The 22,251-nt window shown below is 43.6% G+C and overlaps 1 protein-coding gene across 1 annotated transcript in view; it reads left to right on the top strand.

Annotated features, from left to right (window-relative positions):
• LOC149332462 (dihydrolipoyllysine-residue succinyltransferase component of 2-oxoglutarate dehydrogenase complex, mitochondrial-like) overlaps positions 1 to 20,545 on the top strand; it is a 47,741-nt gene extending 27,196 nt beyond the window's left edge. Inside the window, exons 10-17 of the mRNA XM_089558068.1 lie at positions 2,100 to 2,208; positions 5,103 to 5,234; positions 6,879 to 6,991; positions 9,092 to 9,189; positions 12,931 to 13,061; positions 14,174 to 14,241; positions 17,294 to 17,545; positions 20,363 to 20,545. Coding sequence (XP_089414194.1) covers positions 2,100 to 2,208; positions 5,103 to 5,234; positions 6,879 to 6,991; positions 9,092 to 9,189; positions 12,931 to 13,061; positions 14,174 to 14,241; positions 17,294 to 17,545; positions 20,363 to 20,497 — 1,038 coding nt within the window. The 3' untranslated portion in view covers positions 20,498 to 20,545. The remainder of the gene's footprint in view (positions 1 to 2,099; positions 2,209 to 5,102; positions 5,235 to 6,878; positions 6,992 to 9,091; positions 9,190 to 12,930; positions 13,062 to 14,173; positions 14,242 to 17,293; positions 17,546 to 20,362) is intronic.
• The last annotated feature ends 1,706 nt before the right edge of the window (positions 20,546 to 22,251 follow it).

Below are 22,251 nucleotides of genomic sequence, written 5' to 3'. Positions count from 1 at the left end.
AAGCGTTCTGTCATGTGCATGCATCCCCCGCATTGAGAACTCCACTTACCGTATTTTCCGGTGTATAAGATGCACCTGCCATATATGCAGGCTGTCATTGAAGAAGTTGGTATATAAGATGCACCCGTGTATAAGACGCACCCCAATTTACCCACAAGGCTAGTAAGGCTTAAGTAAACATGCTTGTCCAACCATCGTGAAATCCATCGTACCTGTGCGAAGTTCTTAAGCAACGCTAAGTGATCGAAAAAGGCAACACTCACGCTGTACCCGCCCACGTTTTAGCAAAAAAGAAAAAAAAAAACAAGAACTCTTCTTATGTCCATAACATTTTATTTTCCCTTAAAACCTTTGCAGTCTTAATCTTTGCATGCGCTATCCAAAAGTTCGCCCATTTCTGGAGGCAATGCGGCTGAAACATTCTCTTCGCACTACGTACACGGAGCAAACAAAGTTGCCAAGTGTGAATAAAAAAAAACGCTGGCTTGTCTTGGCTTGTCCTGACAATAACGAGAATGCGCGATTGTTGCCATCTTTTGGCATTTCACATTTTTTTCTTGGGGTCTCCGAAACGGCCGCATGTTAATGAACCCAGAAGTCGTCATCCTTGCCGTTTCATGACAAAGTTCACCTAAAAAAGATGCGCACGGCAGTCCCTGTATTGAAAAATTAACCGTGTTACAACCGCGTCATTGGTGATATTTTTTCAGCGAAAAAAGCTTGAACATGAATCTGAGTAATTTCTGAACTCGCAAAAAAAATGCGAAAGATTCGCATATTAGACAAACCCTTGTACAGGACACACCAGCAAGATTTTTGAAAGAAGCCACATCTTGTACACCGGAAAATACAGTACTTCCCCTCGCAGTCTTGGCATAGCCATCATGCTTCCCACATGTTGCATCTCAACAGTTTTACATATTTAAGGTGCAGTGGCTTGGTTCAAAAAGGTTTTGCAAACCCTAACCGTAGCAAGACCATGGATGGCATGCAGCAACTTAATTTTAGACAAGTTGTGCAAACCTTGACTCTTCGCTATGCAACTACACAAGCAGGCGCCCACATTTTACCTTGTACCAACCTGTGAGGAATGTCGCCTCCACTCCTTATGAGGGGTGTCCTTTATTTGGGACCAAATTTTCCTAATCTGAGAGTTTCACAATGTTCCAGTGTACAAAGATTAAACAATGCCTAATGAAATAAACCAGACAAACAAAAGAGATCTAGTGCAGTCTTAATAATATACGGGTCTGATCAAGTCTTTCTAATGTTCTACTGTTCTCCACTGCATGCACAACTGAAACTTTGCGTCAGAAAAGAGAAAGAGCTGAGTGAAACTGTTTTGTTTCTCATTGTTTGTTCTTGTTCTTACCTTCACGTCCACTTTTTATATGAGGTTGTCATTTCTGGCAGTTCATTTCATCAGGTTGCATATCTCCTTCCATATTACGATTGTTTGTCCATTTACTTTTATCTCATACCTGTAATGAAATGGAAAGGGGAATGAGGGGCTCGTTATAAATATGAGAGAAGCCAACAGCCACAGAAACCAAGGGGCACAGGGGATTTTTAATTAACTAATTTATTTTGTGGTGTTGATCAATTCAGAATATCACTGAATATGTTATCGTTTAAAGCTAATTGATTAGAAAAGCAGAAGAAAAAACAACCACATGCCGCCGGTGGGATCCGAACCCACGACCTCCGAATTACGCGTCCGGTGCTCTACCTCTGAGCTACGGCGACGGCTGTCAAACCTTCTGCTTTCGGGTGTTAGGTTAGTATTTGTAAACATAAATACCCCCGAAAGCAGAAGGTTTGACAGCCGTCGCCGCAGCTCAGCGGTAGAGCACCGGACGCGTAATTCGGAGGTCGTGGGTTCGGATCCCACCGGCTGCATGTGGTTGTTTTTTCTTCTGCTTTTCTAATCAATTAGCTTTAAACGACAACATATTCAGTGATATTCTGAATTGATCAACACCACAAAATAAATTAGTTAATTAAAAATCCCCTGTGCCCCTTGGTTTCTGTGGCTGTTGGCTTCTCTCATATCTGTAATGAAATGGTTTGCTTATGCTTCAAACGCTTGGCTTTTCCAGACATCGGTGCCCATTCATGCCCCAGCTGGCGGAGTCATCATCGAGATCCTGGCACCCGACGGAACCACGGTGCAACCTGGCAAAGACATCTTTAGGTTGCAAATTGGAGGTGAGGCCATCTCACTTAATCCATCACTTTTTTCCACCGCTGTCCATGGCTGAAACAGCAGTATGTTTGCATTATGGAACTTATAATAGTCTCTACAGCATGTATCCTTTAAATGCTTGAGTTTCAGCATCACCTGAAAGCACTATTGAAATTGTTAATCAGGCTTTTAAGGGGGGAAGAGGGTCTTATAAATATAAATTTTTATTAATTAAGTTACAACCATGAAATCTTCAGGGAACATGTATTTTTGCATGCTGATTCCAAATATGTAATTTAATTTTATGTACAAGTCCTTGTGCACTTGTGCAGTATGTTAGGTAACTTTTGCCGAGAGTTTGAAAGAAATTCTACTGCAAGGAACTTGCTAGACTGCATGCCATTGGTTTCTCTTGACATCAAGCTATGCAATAAGGGTGAAATCGTCATCCTGCCCGTTGGAGAAGGTCAGTTATAGGATTTTGAAATTATCAGTTTCTTCCCACCTGTGAACTGGCAAATATAAAACCCTGTAACTCAACTTCTATGATAGGCAGGGTAATAATTTTGCCCTTATTGTATAGTTTGATGTCAAGAAAAGCGACATGCTTCCTAGCAAATTTCCTTGAACTAAATTTATTGAAAGCTCTCGGCAAAAAGTAAATTAATGTACTATATAAGTTCACAAGGACTTGTTTTACATAAAATTAAATTATGTATTTGGAATCAGCGCGCAAAAATACATGTTTCTTGAAGATTCCATTATTGTGACTTCATTAACAAAAATTTTTTTTTCTAAGTCCAGCTTCCCCCCTTAGGCTTAGAAATCCTCCATATCTTGACTTTTCACTCCCTTCCTGCCAAACATGCATGCGAAAAAGTCTGCAGTTTCGCGGCCCCTCAAAATATGGCCACATCCTACTAATTATGACTGGCTGAATAGGGAAACAGTCTCGTATAAGTAATTACATTATGATTAGTAGCAAGGTAAAGTAGTTAAAAAGAAGGAAGGGGTGTGGGGGTGTTCATGCGCATGCATGGATTTAGGTGCTCAAGGAACCTGAGGCGTGTGTAGAACATGGCTTGAAAACCCCTATTCTAGGTACTGTGTGTTATATAATACTTCTTGATTCAACTGTCTCTTACAAGAACTCTGAGGGTGAATAAGTCCGAACTGAGGGACCTGTCGCTAAAAACTGGTCCCATTCCTGTTTTTATAGTTTAATAATTACATTATGATTAGCATCAAGATAAAGTACCAAGCGCCAGAAAGTTAGGTGGGCAGATGAGATTAAGAAGTTTGCTGGGATACGGTGGCTGCAAAGGACAGGGTTAATCTTCACTAAAACGGAGCTTTTATAAGAGACTCAGATTGCATGGCACGGATCCCAGAGTCTATGCTAGACCACCATTCACTTCAAAGCAGTGGAAGCCTTTCCTTTTCAGTAAGGTCATCATGATTGAATCCACTAGTGAAAAGTTTTCAAACATAATTTTCTTCATGATGAATGCGTCTTTTGTTGTTTTTTTTTGTTGTTTTTTTTTTGCCGTACTGACGTGAACGCAGGCAGGAAGAGCCAGAGAGTCAATATTTATTGAGAATGATAATTCGCTGTACTTGTCATCAGTGTTCTTCTATATAGTATGGAAGGAATGTGCAAGAAAAACAGGCCATGGACTGTTTACAAATAAAAAAAAGTTCAGGCACTATCTCGTCATTGAGAGTTGGTGTAAGTGTGTAATGCACTAGAGGAAAGGCGAAGCGTATTCTATGAAAGCTCACAGATATTAATAGCCGTGTACCTTCGGCTTCATGTTCTCTGCAACCTTCTCCATTCTGGTGCCAAGGTCGCCCACTAAAACCCAATTTAGGCTTTAAAATATAATTGATTGAGGAGCGAGCTTGTTCTAAACACGTGCAGAGTTCTGCTTCCCAGAGCTGCTACGTCACAGGCCCTAAGGGGGGACACTGGTATTGAAAAAAAAATTTTTATTAACGAAGTCACAGTTACGAAATCTTCAGGGAACATGTATTTTTGTGGGCTGATTCTAAATATCTCATTTAATTTCATGTAAAACAATTCCTTGAGCACTTATGCACATTTTATGCTAGTATTTTGCGGAGAGTTTTGGAGGAAATTTGCTGCGAGAAACTCGCTGTAATGTATGCCATTGGGTTCTCTGGACACCAAGAAATACAATAAGGGTGAAATTGTCTTCCTGCCTATCATAGAACTTAAGTTATAAAGTTTTGAAGTTGTCGCTTCAGAAATGAGAAGAAAAGTGTGTATTCCTGTTTCTGAAGTGGCAGCTTCAGTACCCTATTACTCAAGTTCTATGAGAGCCATCCAATTTTTAGTTCCAGCATGTAATCATTTCACAGCTTTTGTGATTGGCTTACAATATTGTTTTGCTTTTGCCCTTCTCTCTCTCTCTCTCTCCCCTTTCCTTATTTTTTTGGCAATAATGCCAAGAATCATCAGCCTGTTTTTTTATTAGATTTATACAGTGGGTAACTAGGGAATAAAAATGTAATCAGGATGAGCCAAGGCTTAGCGACGAGCTGAGGAAATCTGCCTCTATGACACAGCTGTGCCTGGCACAAAACAGATATTTTAGCTGGAGAAACAGGAAAGATGGGGAGGTTAGCTTGTCCTTTTCCAGTTGACTATCCTGCATTAGGGAAAGGATTAAAGACTCGGGAACAAAAGAGACAATAAGAGACTATAAAGAAGCGCTTACGCAATGATGCACATAAATTGGTGATAAATAATAAGTGTCGAGTCTCCTAGCTGACATGGCAGTGTGGAAAATGGGGAGCAGTCTCCCCCGGGCATGGTTGTTGTTTGTCGTGCTCAGCTTTGGCTCTGTCGTGCAGGTGTGTGTTCATTGTTTCCTCATCGCACGTTTGTTGGCAGGAGCTGGCGGTGCACCTGCCGCCGCTCGTCCAGCAGCTGCACCGACACCAGTGGCCACTCCCCCTCCTCCTGCTGTTGCATCATCAGGGCCAATACCAACAACGCCGCCACCCACACCAGCAATGCCCTCAGGTAGGGAGGCACGCTGCCCAGTGAGCGTCTCACATGCAACTTTAGCTACACCGGGCGTGCCATCACTCTTAGATTCTAAAGATGCAAATGATATAAAGATGCAGAGATTGTAAAGTTTGTTATGGAGAGTTGCTGGCATACTTGTTTGGAGCACTCCCTCAGCACACATCAGAGAACAGAAAGCAAAATTACTCAGTGGCTGATAGTTTCCCGACACCATGGTCGCGCCCACGTGTCCCTTAGGTCTGTGTGACTCCATTCTGGTGCATAAGAATTGCGCCTAGAACCGAACAACTGTGGCAACACATTGCTCTGTGCTCAAGTTTGATCAAAATTTTGGTATGGGCTAGTCGGTGGCTCATCTTAAAGAAAAGTAATATACAGCTCAAAAAAACAGGGACAGCAGGGATTCATCCGGTTTTTTAAGTAGCTGCTCATGCCTTCCCATGATTGTCGGGCTGTGTGATATCCGTTGGAGTGGTTTTGACGCTGGCGTTACAATCTTATGGCGAATCATTATTTTTTTTGGAAATGTGGTGGCCTGTCTGTATTCAAAGCTCTGCCGTTTTCAATAAAATTTCAGTCGTTAGTTCAGCGCCAGTCCTGTTGTTTTTGTCTTCTCTACTGTCCCTGTTTTTCGCGCTGTCAAGTTTGATACCCATCGACTGTATACTGTGCTAGGACTACTCTGGACAGAAAGCACCACAGGAGAGGTTGCTGTGATGGGTCTGACTGCTCTTCAAACACCAGAGTCTCTCAAAGAGGCGCTCATGGGGTGCATGCTGGTTGAGGAGAATGCGCTGGCAGGACACTGAGACGGTGCGAGCGCATTGTCCTTGATCAACCTGCCATGCTTTGCTGCAGAATGCAAAGCAAAGTAATGGACTTGCTGTTAAGCTGAGGATTAGGTTGTCTTGCCTAGCCTTTTTAAGGGGGGACGAGGGTCTTAAAACTTTTTTATTCATGGCTAGAAACTTATGAAATTTTGCACACAGATGTGTTTTTCTCTTCTGATTCCATACATGTAATCATATTTGAGCTGGTGGTCTTAGATCTTACAAAGTCTAGAATGTAATTAGATAATTTCTTACACAGCTTTAATGAACTCTCTCATTGCATTTTGTTGCTTTTATTTACATGAATTGATAGCCAGAGAGTTCCCATACCCGGTGACATTCTTCATTTTTCTCTAGAGGCATTTCATCCTGATATTATGTCGAGAGTAAAAGGTTGCAGTATTTTACACTGCAACTCGTTAAGCTAACTGTAAATGGCTATTTATACGTGACTGAAACAAAAAAGTAAGAATGTCATCGGGTATGGGAACTCTTTGGCTATCAATTCATGCAATTAAAAGAAACAAAATGCAATGAGAAAGTTCATTAAAGCTGCATAAGAAATTACCTAATTACGCTCTGGAATTTAAGATAACTTTTGATATAAGAACACCAGCTCATTTATGACTACATTTCTTAAATCAGAACAGAAAAACGCATCTGTGTGCAAAATTTCATCAGATTCTAGCCACAAATAAAAAGGTCAGTTTTAAGACCCTCGTCCCCTCTTAAGGAGACGGCAGGACACAAGACGGTGGTGTGGTGTGCTGCAAGCTGTAGGCAACAGATGCCATGCGTCTCTCTGCAGGGCCAATGGCCTCCATCCCGGTGTCCAGCATTCAGGTACCTGGGCCAGCCGCACAAGCTGCCCCCGCTGCCGCCGGTGCCGCACCCCTAGTTGGCGCAAGAACCGAACAAAGGGTAAGTAAGATACTATTTGTCTTCAGGCTTACGGTTCGGTTCACTGCAGATTATGTGTCCAGTGTCACTCAGCACTACCTGCGAAAGCTTTCCATTGGGTGGCTCAGTAGCTTATCAGGCACTGTTGACCAGGTTTCTGAGAAAGCTGTATAGCTTTCCTTTGTAGCCGTATGGCTGCGCTCGGGTGGACGTCAATGAGTAATTAGTACTCCCTTATTACAAATCTACTCCACCTTGGGGGATTCCCCTAAACATTTGGTCAGCACTGTTCCCACTTCGAGTTATTCATCAATTCGCTCTCGCCCTACCATAAGCTTGCTGTCCCAGTTAGCTCAATTGGTAGAGCGACTGCTCCGGTGTAGCGGTGGTCCTGGGTTCGAACCCCGGACCAGGACGAATTTTTCTTTAACTACGAAGTTTCTGAGGAAGCTGTATAGCTTTCCTTTGTAGCCGTGTGGCTGCGCTCGGGTGGACGTCAGTGAGTAATTACTCCCTTATTACTTATCAGGCACTACACAGGTAGCTTGGTTGCACCATTGGTGTGCTTCTGTTAGAGCTTCTTATGTCGTACATTTTCCTGGCTTGACTGTTTGGAGTATTTTGTTTCAACTTCGCGAGAGCCTACGGAACTGCACTGCTTGTGGCTTCCTTAGGAGGACTTTTACGACAATAGGGTTGGACAGACTTTGAGTTGCAATGAGAGTTATTTTTTCTCTTTTTGTCAAATTTGTCCCTCACAGCTCCACAGAGTGATGTTTATAATCTTTTTCATGCTTTAAAAGATTTTTTTTTTTATAGTGACTCTCTTGCCTTCAAATTTCACAATGCAGCAGCACGAAAAAACGAGGACAAAAAAGACACAGGTACGACAGGACATATGCTGCTGGTACGACAGGACATATGCTGCAGGTACGACAGGACAACATATGTTCTGTCGTACCTGTGTCTTTTTTGTCCTCGTTTTTTCGTGCTGCTACGTTTTCAAGATGGATCAATACCAACTGGCCCAAACTTCAGTGCTTCACAATGCAGGCAGGCAAGATTGATATGGTAGCCTGCACTTACATAACCAAGGGAGTCTGTGGTGAGGTTACAAACACACAGCTTTGCATGCAACACTTACAATAAGCAGTCAGCTAGCACTTTCCTTATTTGGGCATTGTCTATCTCTCGTTGGGATTCTGTACAGTTGAGCCTCGGTATAACGAAGTTGAACGGGCCCAGCGACTACTTCGTTGTAGCCGTAACTTCGTTACAGCCCGTCTTGACCGAACTTCCAAGGGGAATCGTCATTCCTTTGCCAATATTTCGTTATAAACGGTTTCGTTATAACGAGGTTCGACTGTAGTGCTTTTGGTGTTCACCGGCAGAAAACAACTTGCTACATGAAATGAATAGCCACTGCCTTGACTCAGTGGCAAGAGTGTTTCACTACTTAGCTCAAGGTGCTTAGCACAAGGATTCCAACTCCCAGCCACTGTTCTTGAATTTAAAAAGACAAAATGCAAAAGTACTACTAAGGCACTGAAAGAGGGAAAGAGAGTTTTTTGAAGAGAGGCAGAAAGGTCGATCTGAGCGATGCTTACTTGGCCTGCTACCCAGCATTGGGATAGGAGATGAGGGAAACCAATAGGATTGTGATGGGTGATGATGCAGGCTGATGAAATATGCAAGCATATTAACATATCAGCATATGATCAGCAGGCTGGATTGCAAGCACAAGTCGAGACCCACGTTACTTGCAAAATGAATGAGCACTCATGTTGCGTGGAGAGCTTTCCAAGTCCCCGGCAAAGCGCCCAGTACAAGGTCCCCCCGGAAATGGCCTGCCTTCAAAGTCCAAGTGGCCTTAATTACTCCGGATACCAGAGCCCTCCACTATGATCTCTCTCATTGCTTACAATGCTGGTTCGGCTTGTAAAAATCCACAAATCGCTTGTGAAACAAAAGCGTTCGTTAAGAGAGAACGGAGAATTTGGGTGTCTCTCCCCTTCCATTGTTTTGCGGATGTGGGAAACTGTGTTGGTTTCGGAGTTTTATTGCAGGAGTTTAGACCCCTGCTTGTGCATTGAAGACACCTCTCCCTTTGTTTCTCTGCAGGTGAAAATGAACCGCATGCGGCAAAGAATCGCACAGCGACTGAAGGACGCACAAAATACATACGCCATGCTGACAACCTTCAATGAGGTCGACATGACGTGAGTGCAAACCTTTGTTGTGGGAAAAGGTCGACGATGCTTACAAAAATGCTCTGTTTGGGTTGCAGCAGGGTGTGAGCACTGCATCTTTCATTTCTTAACAAGCTCTAGCCGCTGCAGTGGCTCAGTGGTTATGGTGCTTGATTGTTGACCCAAAAGACCCGGGATCAATCCCAGCTGCAGCGGTCGCATTTCGATGGAGATGAAATGCTAGTGGACCATATACTGTACGATGTCAGTGTACGTTAAAGAAACCCCGCTAGTCTAAATTATCCAGAGCCCTCCACTGCAGCGTCCCTCAGGTCACCTTGGGATGTTAAATCCCGTAAATTAACCAACCTTAGCAAGCTTTAAATTTGGATGCACTCAGAATCTGGTCTTGAGCTCTTTGTGAAACTGCGTGTGTGTAATTATATTGTGATTATTCTGACCTTCTAAATTATCCAGCAAATACCTCTGCCTGCTTGTGAAGCTGTTCCACCAAACGAAATAACTTAAAGTGTTGACACAGAATTAGGTGCCTGTTTTTCTTTCCCATTGGCGGTCGCTTAAATTATAAAGTTTGTTTAGAATCTAAATATTTTTTTAGTGCTTTGTTTCTTTTCATGGAATAAGGTTGCCATCAAACTGGGGATGCTGGGAATTACAGGTTGCTTAATGACATCGTAATAGTGTGGTATGTTAGTTGAGCTTAGTCACAGAGCTGTTGAACAAAGCTATACTAAAACAAATATCTATGTGCAGCGTAAGATTAATGAAATTCATACATCTTTCCTTTGTCACTCGCATGTCTGTGTACAGGTGGATAGTAAAAGGTTGTTTTCCTTACTAACTGTTTCCGCACCTGAAGTCTTTTTCTGTAAAAAAAAAAAAAAAAGTGCTTAGGTGTAGGAGCAAGGTTTACATAGCTTGATAGTTTTTTGGGGGGACTGAAAGATTCTTCACCCTGGAACTTCCTTTTGAATGAAGTACTTGGGGACACACTACATAGTTGAGTGCTTTTGAGCCTCTGACCATTTCAGGGTTTGTTAAAAGAAGTTATTAGGGGTATCAGAGCATTGTGTACTGATTTGCGCCTGTAATCATTGAAAAAAAAGCGCACTGTATTGCTGCTTTCGATGAGTGATACAGTCAAACCCACTTATAACAATACCGGTTATAATGATATATCGGATATACCGTATTTACTCGCATAATAGGCGCACTTTTTTTCCAGAAAATCCGGCTCAAAGTTCGGGGTGCGCCTATTACGCGGGGTAAAATTTCCGGAAATTTTTCGACTCGCAAAATTGAACACACCGCGTAAACGCACTCGTGTACGGGCCGCACCTCATTTTCGCGAAGAAAATGTAAAAAAAAAAAAAAGGTCCGTGTAAGGGCCGCACCGAAACTTTCGGAATGCACGCGCCGAGGCCTCCGCGATCGGCTCCGGCTGCGCGCAACGGGCGCTTGATCGCGGAGGCCACACACGCGCACAGGAGCTTCCAGACGCCGCCCAAGGCCAAGCTCATCATCATCATCGTTTTCCTCCGCCGCGAGCTTTCGCTATCTATATCGCCATCAGCATCTCCAGCTCGTTTTTTTTTGTTGTTGTTGTTGTTGCTGTCAAGTGCCGGGATTTGCGGTAGCGCGATAGTTATCGTGGTTTATAGCTTTGCCGCGGAGCGTTGATGTTTTAGCTCGACGGGCAAGAACCTTAACAGCTACACGGCTGGGAGTTTGCTCTCGAACGCGGCAAGCGTGCAGCAGGTCGGAAAATACGACGTGCCGAGAAGTGCGGCGTCCCTAAATTTTCGTACGCGACTTCAAGCGCCGAGGTTTTCGCGGGCCTAAGTCGGGAACGTTTCCGGCTGGAGATGAAGCTTTCCAAACAGACGTTTAAAGTGAGCATCCCTGAAAACTGTGTGCGGCTGTTCTACGCGATGTCGTTGTACGTGCTGTGGGTCCGCAGCAGCTGCGACGGCAGCAGCACTAGTAGGGACTAGTAGTCAGTTCAGCAAAAACTTTGTTAAAATAAAGATTGGGAAGCGGGGGGTGGCGAGGCGTCGGCTTGCAATCGTGTAAATACAGTATTGATCACAGTGCCAAGTTCGGGGTGCGCCTATTATGCGCGGAAATAAAAAAATCTGATTTTTCGCGCCATAACTAGGGGTGCGCCTATTATGCGAGTGCGCCTATTACGCGAGTAAATACGGTAACAATGGTCAGTAGTGGCACCGTCAACTTTTGCGTGTGTTCTGTGGTATTTTCAGCACAACCCTGTTATAACAATTATTGGTTATAACAATGGTATTTCCATGGCACTTCAGTATTGTTATAAGTGGATTTGACTGTAATTTAAAACATGGTGTCATGTTCCTGAACTCACCATTGCTTGCTTAGCAGAGTATTCCTTGACTTCTGATTTCATTTATGGCTGCCTGCCATGGGCTAAACTGTTATGTGGCTGAAAAATGACATGAAAACTAATGTAGACGAGTGGCACGTGTTATATTGCTAATCATTTGCCCGTGCTTGCATTAGTAGGAAGTTCATATTCTTTTGTGTTGTGATTCCTTGCTGCTATTAATGCACCGTGTCGGTCTCTGTGTTGCACTGTGGCTGGGTGCTCTGTTAACCTTGTAGCGCTGCTCAGCAGACAGTGCTGTTTCTACTGCAGTGTGTAAGCAGTGCATCAGTGCTCGTATTGGCCAGTGAACGCTTTTTATTTATTTATTTATTTATTTATTTATTATTGATACCCTCAGGGCCAAAGGCATTTCAGAGGGGAGTGGTTACAAATTACAGAAAGTGAACAAAAACAAAAATTCAACATACAAGCGTCATGTTCCTGGTTATACAATTCAGTAAAAGAAGTAAGCATAATATGTAAGTGCAAGGTAAGAGAACAAACAAAGGAAACTAAAGTAAACAAAGGAAATGGAGAATGATAAGTACATTTGTTGTGAGCCTTAGTATACAATGTTAGCTAAATTGTTACGGAAGCGCAGGGTGTCTTGAATGCAGGCTGTCGATCCGGGAAGGTGGTTCCAATCTGCTGATGTACGGGGAATGAACGACTGAGAACAAGCTTTTGTTTCGTGCGACGTTATACCGACCTTGTGAACGTGATCTAGCCGTGGAGAGATGAAAGACGGAGGAGATATCAATTCATCGCGTAGATTGGGACAGTTGTAAAAAATTTTATGAAATAAACATAACCGTGAAAATTTTCGACGGGAGGCTAAGGGTGGGAGGTTGAGCGTATTTTTCATGGAGGTGACACTTGCAGTACGATTGAAGTTAAGTAGGATGAAACGGGAGGCGTTTCGGAATGGCATTCGACAATCATTCATGTTTAAGTCAACTATATGGGAATAGGGAGCTAATTGAGCTGAAGCTGATATTCTGCCACCCCACTGAGACGTGGCTGACCACTTACACCCTATATTTATGGGAATGAAATGCAATCACGCCTGTGGACTGTGCGAGGTCAGTGCATGTTAAAAATTTGCAGGTGGTTGGAATTAACCAGGAGCTGCCCCATACGGTGTTCATTGTAGCTCTCGTGCCACTATGGGACACCAAACCCCCACATGTTGTATACCGTAACAGACTTCCATGCCCTCTGCAATGAAATTTCTGACTACACCACTGCTCCTACTGCATGAGGACGTCATCACCTGTGTTTGCAGTTATGACCTCTCTCTCGTAGCGGGGTTCACTGAAAGCGAGGTTGGTTGTTTCCTTCGCCTGGTGCAGGAGCGTCATTCAGATGCGCAGCAAGTACAAGGATGCATTTGCCAAGAAGCATGGCGTCAAGCTGGGCTTCATGTCTCCATTTGTCAAGGCTGCAGCATTCGCTCTGCAGGACCAGCCGGTGGTCAACGCTGGTGAGTGCGTTGTCAGCACTGCAACCAGGGTGTTTGTGGGGATCTTCCGAGGTAGTCCATGCGAGAAAATAATTGAAACTTTAAACATGGAAAAATTGTTCGGCACCCACCTGAACCCAGCTGGGGACTAAAGGAAGGCTTGTAAACCTTACTCAAATCGCCAAAGAAAAGTTTTATCCTGCTAAGGGGCTCAGGTCCTGGGCTGCCTCTACACTAGGGCAGTAACTCTACCATTGTGCTTGGCTGGATCATGGCCTGAATCTTGGTTGGCTCACTTGTTGGAGCAACTGATCATAGTGAAGCAGTGATACTGCGTTAAGTTTATTACACTAGGACAAATTCATCTTGTACTATGATGAATTTGGTAGGCCACATAGCTTTTTATTTCAGTTCTCCTCATGTAAATGTAAATTTATGGTTGTTATTTCTTTGTTGCTCAAAATTTGAGTGGAAGAATTTTATGTGTAATCTCACCTTGCTAGTACCCAAAATTGGTAATACCTATTTATGCTAATGTGGTACTTGGTCCTCAGGGTAGTGCTTCTAGGGGGTAGCCAGCTTTCTCACTGTGTCTTTGCATTCGATTTCACCTGCGCTTTTTTGTTCCATTTCTGCACGCTCTTTTAATGGACGGAGGCCTTGTAGACGGTGGAGGTGGGAGGTTAAGTGGTAGTTGATGCTTGTTGAGGGTAGAGTTGGGTGGTTGGTTGTGTATGGCGCTTCTCGTGGGATCAAGGGTGGCAGTGAGTGGGTATAGCTAGGGGATGGTGTTCCTGTAGTGTGGAGGTGGAGGGCGGGGGCTCCTTACTTTGGCTAGAGGCTTTACTTCACCGGACACCAGATTTCTGGGGTTTGATATTAGCACTGCTCCCTGCAGTAAGTGCACGCTTGCGGTAACTGCCGTTTGCAGACAATCCTCGAGCTCTGCCTGAGCTCTGACCATCGTGTCTGCTTCCCGTGGTCCACCTTTTGTGCCGGCTTTATCGACCGGTCCGCTGTTGTGCGTTTGCTCAGTGCTCTTCTGTTGCAGTTAGTAATTTTGTATGTGGGCTATTGCTCTTATAATGCAGTTTGTTTTCCTGGTTTTAATGCCTTCTATCTCTTTGTTCCAGTCATCGATGAGCAAGAAATTGTGTACCGTGACTACATTGACATCAGCGTGGCCGTTTCTACGCCAAAGGTGTGTGCTGTTACATTTTCGATCTGTGGTTGACCACTGTTTGTGAGATGTCGACATGGTTGCAGAACAGGATAATTGCAAAATTATGGGAACAATGTGCTCTCCTTCTATCATCATCCCATCATGAGTTAATGGTAGCCAGACGGGTTAAGTGGTAAGGCTTTTGAAATATAAATGGGCATAACCAACCACATAGGCTTTTAAATTTTTGTGGTCTCACCACAAAATATTAAAAACAAGTTTTTAGGCAGAGAAAAATTTCAATGCTTAAGAAAAATACTGGCAAAGAAAACAAGCTCATATGGTAAGGGCAACTCCTAACCTGTTTGTTTGTTTGTTCGCTCGCTTGCTTAGCAGAACAACAAACTATGCATTGTTTCTCTGTTTTCATTTCTTTTAAGTAGTAGTTAGCATTGTGTCTGAGCCCACCAACTGAAGCTTCTTTGAGGCAGCATAGTATGTTAATCCCCTTAGTCGCTCAGGTTGTAGCTGTCCCTTTTTCTGCATTTCACTTCCGCGGAAAGCTCAACGAAAAGCTGGGGCCAACAGGCATCTGCCATTTTGTGCCCAGGCACCCGAAGCTCGCCTTTGTGATCCAGCTAGCACGGTATCTCGGAAGAGCATTTATCGAAGAAAACAACCGCAATGACGTACAGTCAGCATCAAATGAAACGTAAACAACATTTGAAACGGGAAAAGGATAACAGGAAGATTTTAGTAGAAGAAGTCTGAAAACGAATGCACCTGATTCTCACTTCAGTAACGCAAAGACTGCTGCGGGGAAGTTTTAATTTACTCTGCCTTTATTTCTTTAGCAGCATGCGTTTTTGAGTGTAGGTTCTCGCATCCAAATTATCCCGTTTGCTTTTAATTTGACACTGATGCGAGCATGTGCACAGTCGTTACATGCTCAGAGAGCGGCAAAAGATGCAGCAGATCCATCATAAAGTGATATATTTGACGCACACCTAACATGGAATAATCACGTCCAACTCATTCTTAAAAAACTTGCGAAAGGTGTTGGCATATTAACAAGATTACGCTTTTTCTTACTGCGGGCCACTAAGGTGCTATTATATAATTCACTATTTTTATCGCATATTAACTATTGCCACCTGGTCTGGGGTACCACCAACGCAACTAACATTACTAAGCTGTTATTATTAGAAAAGAAAGCTGTCCATGCAATTGCTAACGCACCGCGCCTCGCTCACACAGAACCACTTTTTAACAGACTTTCCATAGCCACCATGAATTCCATACACAATGACTTACTCCTTAGGTGATTTATAGGAAGCAAAAAACAGGGTAACAATTTATTTCAAGAGCTATCTAACCTCACAAGAAATGCTAACGTTTACGATACCCGGCATAACGAAACATGGTACATTCCAAAAACACGAACTAACTACGGAACCCAGGCACTAAGTTACAGACTGCCATCATTACTCAACTCACTCGGCAATATTACATGATCATTTGTGTCCAGCGATAAATGTCTGTGTGGTAAACTTTTTCATACTGTTTGATTTGAACTGTGATAATTTGTAATAGTTTTGTATTTTCCAAATTCTGTTTTGCATTTTTGATTTCTACTTCATATTGCTATGTTGAATTGTATAGTAAACTATTAATAAGCATTGTTATTGTAACATATCTTAATCACTTATATTCCAAATTGACTTTCTTAATAACCCTCATTGCTACTTCATACTCCTACGTCGAATTGAGTACTAAACTGCGTTTTTTAAAGGTGATCTTTGTACCATTTCCTAATCGTTGCTGTTGTCAAATTGTGTTTGTTACCAGAATTCATAACATATGTAGGCTTTATTAATAGGGAACATGGGCCCTGTCAAGCCGCGCTTTTTCCGGCTTTTTGCCCATGTTCCCGACATTGTGTACACATGATGTCAAATAAATCTGTCTGTCTGTTTGTCTGTCTGTCTGTCTGTCTGTCAGAACCACCTCACACACCAACTTCCGAAACATTGTAGCTGCTTGCACAACCTTGGCATAAGATGATGGGAGGCGGGGGGGTGCTCTGTGTTGCCAGACGCCTCTGTCGCAGTTGCCAGACTGGCAGCAAGATCAAAAAAGTGCCGAAATCTCCTACAAGTAGATATATGGCTCTGCATAGCAGTAGAGAGACGAGTTATCAAACAAATTTTACTTAGAGATTAATGCAAAAGATCAGGTGGCACATAGGGAATTTTGGGGCTTTACTTTCTTTTTTTTTTAACTAGGCCACCGAACTTTAAGCGCTATAGTTTTGAAGGTCCGGTTCGGTACAAAAACCCAGTGTCGGCTTGACTGGAAATGCCTGATTGCTCGAGAGGGAAGTGATGTGTAAAAACAGTTTTTCTGAAAAGAAAAAATGGTGGTCAAACGGAATCAAACTGCTGTCCTATGGGTCGGGAGCCAAGCATATTACCTCTACACCACTGAGGAATGTTCGTCCAGTGGGATAAATATAAGCCTTGTACGAGCACCTCACACTGCACAGTTGGCAAATTACATTACAGAACACTTAGTTAACTAGGGCCACTAATTAATGTCACCAATTAATATGGATGGTGATGTGTAATAAAGCAGTATGTGATGGCAACGCGTGTCGAAGTCTGTGAAAAAGTGTGCCAAAACACCATGCAGCCATAGGGACCTTTTAATGCTATTGCATCGTGCTTCTAACATGAACATAAGGGTCTCCCAAGTTTTTCTTTCATGTTGAGTTATTATCCTAGGTCTTCTCTGTAGCCTTTGTCAGTTTTGCCAGTGACTTTAAATGTTCCGAGACCTTGGGAGCCCACAGAAAAAATTTTTGGCGACTTTGGAACACATTCTCAAAATGGCGATACGTTTGGTGCCATCACACTGAAGCATAGGCTGCAGTTCTGGGCTTTGTGGGCTGTGTTCTGTGGAAGCGAATGCGTTGAGCATTCTTGTTTCTGTAAGAAAGAAATTTTTTGTTCTGCAAAATAGGGTTTTTAAACCTTTGGCATGTAGCCTTCCCCTGCTGACAGCTGTCGTGCTTGTTCGCTCTATTCTCCAGGGCCTGGTCGTTCCTGTGGTTCGCAACTGTGAGCGGATGAACTACGCCGACATCGAGAAGGCCATCTTCGAGCTGGGCGAGAAGGCGCGCACCGGAAGCCTAGCCATCGAGGACATGGATGGCGGCACCTTCACCATCAGCAATGGTGGCGTCTTTGGCTCCATGTTCGGCACGCCCATCATCAACCCACCCCAGTCGGCCATTCTGGGCATGCATGCCATTTTCGAGCGGCCGGTGGCAATCAATGGAAAGGTTTGATTTTTGATTTTGATTTGTTTCCTTTCTGATACAGAAAGAGGAGCAAGAGCAAAAGGCGGAACGCCTGACGATGGCTCTTGCCCCGCACACAGTTTGGCACAAACAGCCATTTAACATAGTTTTACACGAAAAGTTCCACACCAAGGTCTTCGGGGGGAAATAAGAAAAAGTCACAGCACTGAGGGGAAAAAAAGGGTGAATAAATTATGCGAGAAAAAAAAAAGGCGTATGTAGCAAACAATAGACCGTACATGCCAACACAGAATACCTAGTGCAAAGAAGCACAAGCAAGTACACAATTCTGAAACATGGTTGTTGCAAGTTTAGCAACATGATAGCAAAATCATAATAGCAACATGATAGCAAAATCATAATAGCAACACACAACAGCCAGCAAGGTTCAAAAAGATAATGCACTCCCAGAAAATAAAACTATGGACAGAAACATCGCAGATTAATTGAATTCTAAGTTATTTTCGAGCAGCAGAGCTTTAAGCGTGTTTTTAGAGACATTAGCACTCAGATCTGTTAATTCTTGCATTTTGTTCAGAAGGTTAGCTGTTTGATATTCAATAAGTTGTCGCCCATAATTCGTCCTTACTTTGGGTGGCCGTAATGTTTCCCTACGAAGTGAGTATGCAGGAGCTGCACTAGAATTTCATACACTGTAAAGCTTCGCTTTCTTTATGTACTGAAATAATTTGAAATAATAAACTTGATTGGCCTTTAACATTTTATATTTCAGAAAAAGCAGTCTTGTACGCAGTAATTCCAGTGGGCCGCATTTCAGTTCTTGCAGCCATTGTTGAGGCTCTCGCCTGCCGTTGGCCAGAATTGGCTTCTTCTTCTGCGCACATGCTTGTTTACTGACATGGTTAACGCATCACATGATGAGCATGCTGGCTACTCGATTTGTCAAAATATAAAACTTTGTTAATTTATATTAGGCCGTGCAATGTGCTCACTCCCCTGATCCACGGGATCAAGTGCCAGCCACAACTTTGCCGTTTAAATGGAGGCAAGATGCAAAAAGCACCTGTGTACTGTGTGGTGTCAGTGGACACTAAAGAACCCCTTAGAATGGGGGGGGGGGGGGGGGGGGGGTGCTTGAAAGTAATCTGGAGATTCCTTCCACTAGGTCACCTCTCTTAGCCTATGTGCAGCTTTGAGGCATTAACCCATACAACAGAACGGAATTTACTCTTCAAAATTTCATAAATGTACTATAGGGGAAAAAAAGTAAGCTCTCTATGGGAATAACTACGATGCTTTGCCTCAAAACAGAAGGAAATGTCATCATCAAACTGTTACATTTTAAGAACTAGCCTGCCTGCACTTTGTTGCGATCTTTCCAACCCTGTGTTTGGCGCATGATAGCCTCAGCAGCTTATGCGTCGTAAAACCCAACACACGAACCAACCATTTCTGCACTTTGGGCAAGGATAAGTGTTGCGTCAGCCGACTGGAGATGCAGAAGTCTAAATGTACAGATGATTCTTCAACATGACAACAAATGGAGAGCTGTATACATGAATGGGAGATTAAGAGAGCATTGGAATGCATGCACAGAGCTGATCACTACCATATTCCACCTTGCAATGCACCGTATTTTCCGGACTATAGTCCGCGCTCAGTGTACACTCTGCAGGAGCACATTTCGGCTTAAAATAAAAAGTTCTTGCTTGGACAGTCCATGCCCGGTGCATAGTCCGGAGGGACAAATTTCAGCTGAAGATAAGTTTTTTAGATTACTGTACAATCTTTAAGCAAGAATTTTATTGTCAAGCTGTAAAATTCTGGGACTTGCATAGACCCCGTAGAAATCAGTCCTAAAGCCCGCCGCGTGGTGGCTCAGTGGTTATGGCACTTGGCTAGTTCCACATAAGACACTGGTTTGATGTCGTCTGTGACGGTCGCATTTCATCGGAGGTGAAATGCTAGAGGCCTGTGTACTGTGCGATGTCAGTGCACATTATAGAGCCGCAAACGGTCAAAATTATCCGCAGCCTTCCACTGCGGTGTCCCTCGTATCCTGAGCAGCTTTGGTCAACTTCAAACCCTATAAAACCAGCATCAGACTAAAACCTGTCAAAATTACTTTCCCCGGGACTGTCAGTTAAGTCGAGCATGTCGGCTCCGACAAAGGTCGTCCGTGTCTTCATTGCCTCCAGAGATTAATGCCTTTTGTTGCAGCCATTCCTAGTCCGGCTTTTGTGAAGTCATTGATAACAACTTCAGCAGCCATTGTACGAGGCGTTACTTTGCCGCCCCTGACGTTATTCATCGAGGTTTTGCGCATATGCTCACAATCCTAGCACTGAAAAGCAGCTACCGTGGGGAGCATTCGCTAGCATATCAAAGCTGATTGCATGTGGCAGCTGATTTCGCTATCTGACTTACCACAGTAAAAACGTCATAGGTGCTGTCGGGCTACATATTTTTTACTTTGACAGCCACGCTAGGCTTCTTTGACTCTGACAAATGATCTTTAGTAATTAAGTCATGTGTAGTCCATACCCATTGATAGTCCGCACCGTGCAAAATTTCAGCTTTTAAACATCTGTAGTCTGTGGACTTTAGTCCAGAAAATGTGTAAATGAAGCCAAAGCATAAGATGCATTATAACGCAATAAGCATAACATAACATAACAATCCTCTGCTTGCTTTTTCACTTCGCAGCATTGCAGATAGTCATTGAAATAGGAATATATTTTTAGTGGTACATGCATGCAGGATGTTCCATTTTATTCAGAATAGTAAAAGCTTTTACAAGTGGAGTAATACACCGGCCCATATCCCTCGCTCCCGCAGATTGAGATCCGGCCCATGATGTACATCTGCCTGACCTACGACCACCGCCTGATCGACGGCAGGGAAGCCGTCACGTTCCTCAAGAAGGTCAAGGCTGCGGTCGAAGACCCTGCCGTGCTCATGCTTGACGTCTAGCGCCAGAATCAAGCCCCTGGACCCACCCCATGCTGATGCGTCTGGATAGTTTAAACGCGTAAGCATCGCTGGAAGAGTGGGCATGTCACTCTTGCTTTGCTTGTTACTATCATTTGTCTAGCTCGCATACCACGAGTTGGCAGTACTGACGTTCGTTCTTTCTTTTTTTTTACAGGAGAGGCCTATATACATGCCCCATGGATTACGGATGTTCCTCAAAGTCTCTGCGATTTTTTATTTAGCTCTTTGCTACCGTATTTTGAGGAAGACATGGAAGCTAGGTGTAGGATTCGGTGGGCACCGCCGACGTGCAGAAAGTAGTAGCAGTCCTGGTGCCACGTCTGTGTTGATGTACAGGCCAGTGTTATAGCAAAGAGCCTTCTTAACATGATGGGACGTATAACATGCAAGGAGATGGAGGCGTCTGTTCATATGCTTGCCGGTTGCTTTACTAGAGTATTTTCAAAGGCAGTGTGAAAGAGCTGGGAGGAACTATTTCTTTGTTTGTTTTTATCTTCTATCAAGATCACACTTGGTAGGTCAGAATAATGGCCATGATTCATTAAAACCATGTTACAAAGCGTTAATGTTGTATGCCGAGCTTGTGTCCGAGGTTTTTCTTTGCAGGATGGGGTCAACCTTTTGGAGTTGAGATGTGAAGTGGTGTCTGTATGCCTGTGGGATTTCTCGCGATAGCGGGGGTGAATTGTAGGGGGATCTCAGTGATTGTGGCCATGCCAACTTCGAAGTTTTTATTCATCGTTCATGTGCAAGGATCGTGAGGCCGGGCATTTAGGTGTGGGTGTAATATCACTTATTACAAACTGTAGAGCACGCAGACTTGTTCGGTATGTTCAGTAGAGAGGTGTAGTGAAAGTTGCGTATGGTGAATTTTTGTTGATAGCTTGTTGCGCACAAGTTTATTGAGAGAACTACTGCAAAATAAAAACACTCACCAATTGCCACTGGAAAAATGCATTGTGAGCCATGTGGCATTCAACAGAATAAATTTTGCAAATTGCTGTAACGTGCAGATTGCTCCCTGTAGACCCCGGTGATAAGATCCCATCCATTTTTGTAAATTACTTCGTGTGTGCAGATTTGTGTATAACTGTGCTTAAAAGAAAGTCAAGATTGAAGCAAGGCACTCTCAATGGCCATGGTCAAGGACAGGTTGGGTTCCTATCCTATTTCAGATTATCAAACATACAGGTGTTTAAAAGGCAACTGGGAGATTTTCCAACATTTTGAGTTATCGCATCACATTGGTTGCAGTCGCATGTCACCAGTCCAAGGAATCGTGTTCCAAAGCACGAAGTAGAACTGTTTTAAAACAGCGAACCAAAACTCTGTTCGTGGCCAAGGACAACGCTTTGGTTGACTTAGCAATGATGTCACATATATTATTGAAAAAACACTTGTACGCACATTGGGTGGCTGCGATATTGACAGGAAATGACCGCCACTCCATGGAGAAAGGAAAGAATTTAGGAGAGGCCGCTACATCATATCCTTTGAATCCGGCGCGAGGGCCCCCTCCCCCCCTAGATGGCCACTGTCCCAGCACGCTAGTGAGTCCCAGTCTGAGAACACTTGACATCCAGTACACTTTTTGGCGTGCCGCTCGACTAGCGAGGGCCTCTCCTAAACTTCCTCCCTCTGTGCTTTGTTCATAAAATGCCTAGACGACGTAATACAAACCTCAGAATTTGTGCTTCAAATGGGGAGAGGGCAATAACAGCAATAACGTGCGA

The sequence above is a fragment of the Amblyomma mixtum genome, chromosome 8, assembly GCF_055824585.1.
Source record: "Amblyomma mixtum isolate Tamu chromosome 8, ASM5582458v1, whole genome shotgun sequence".
NCBI classification, from domain to species: Eukaryota; Metazoa; Arthropoda; class Arachnida; order Ixodida; family Ixodidae; genus Amblyomma; species Amblyomma mixtum.
This window is presented reverse-complemented; position numbering and strand designations above follow the sequence as displayed.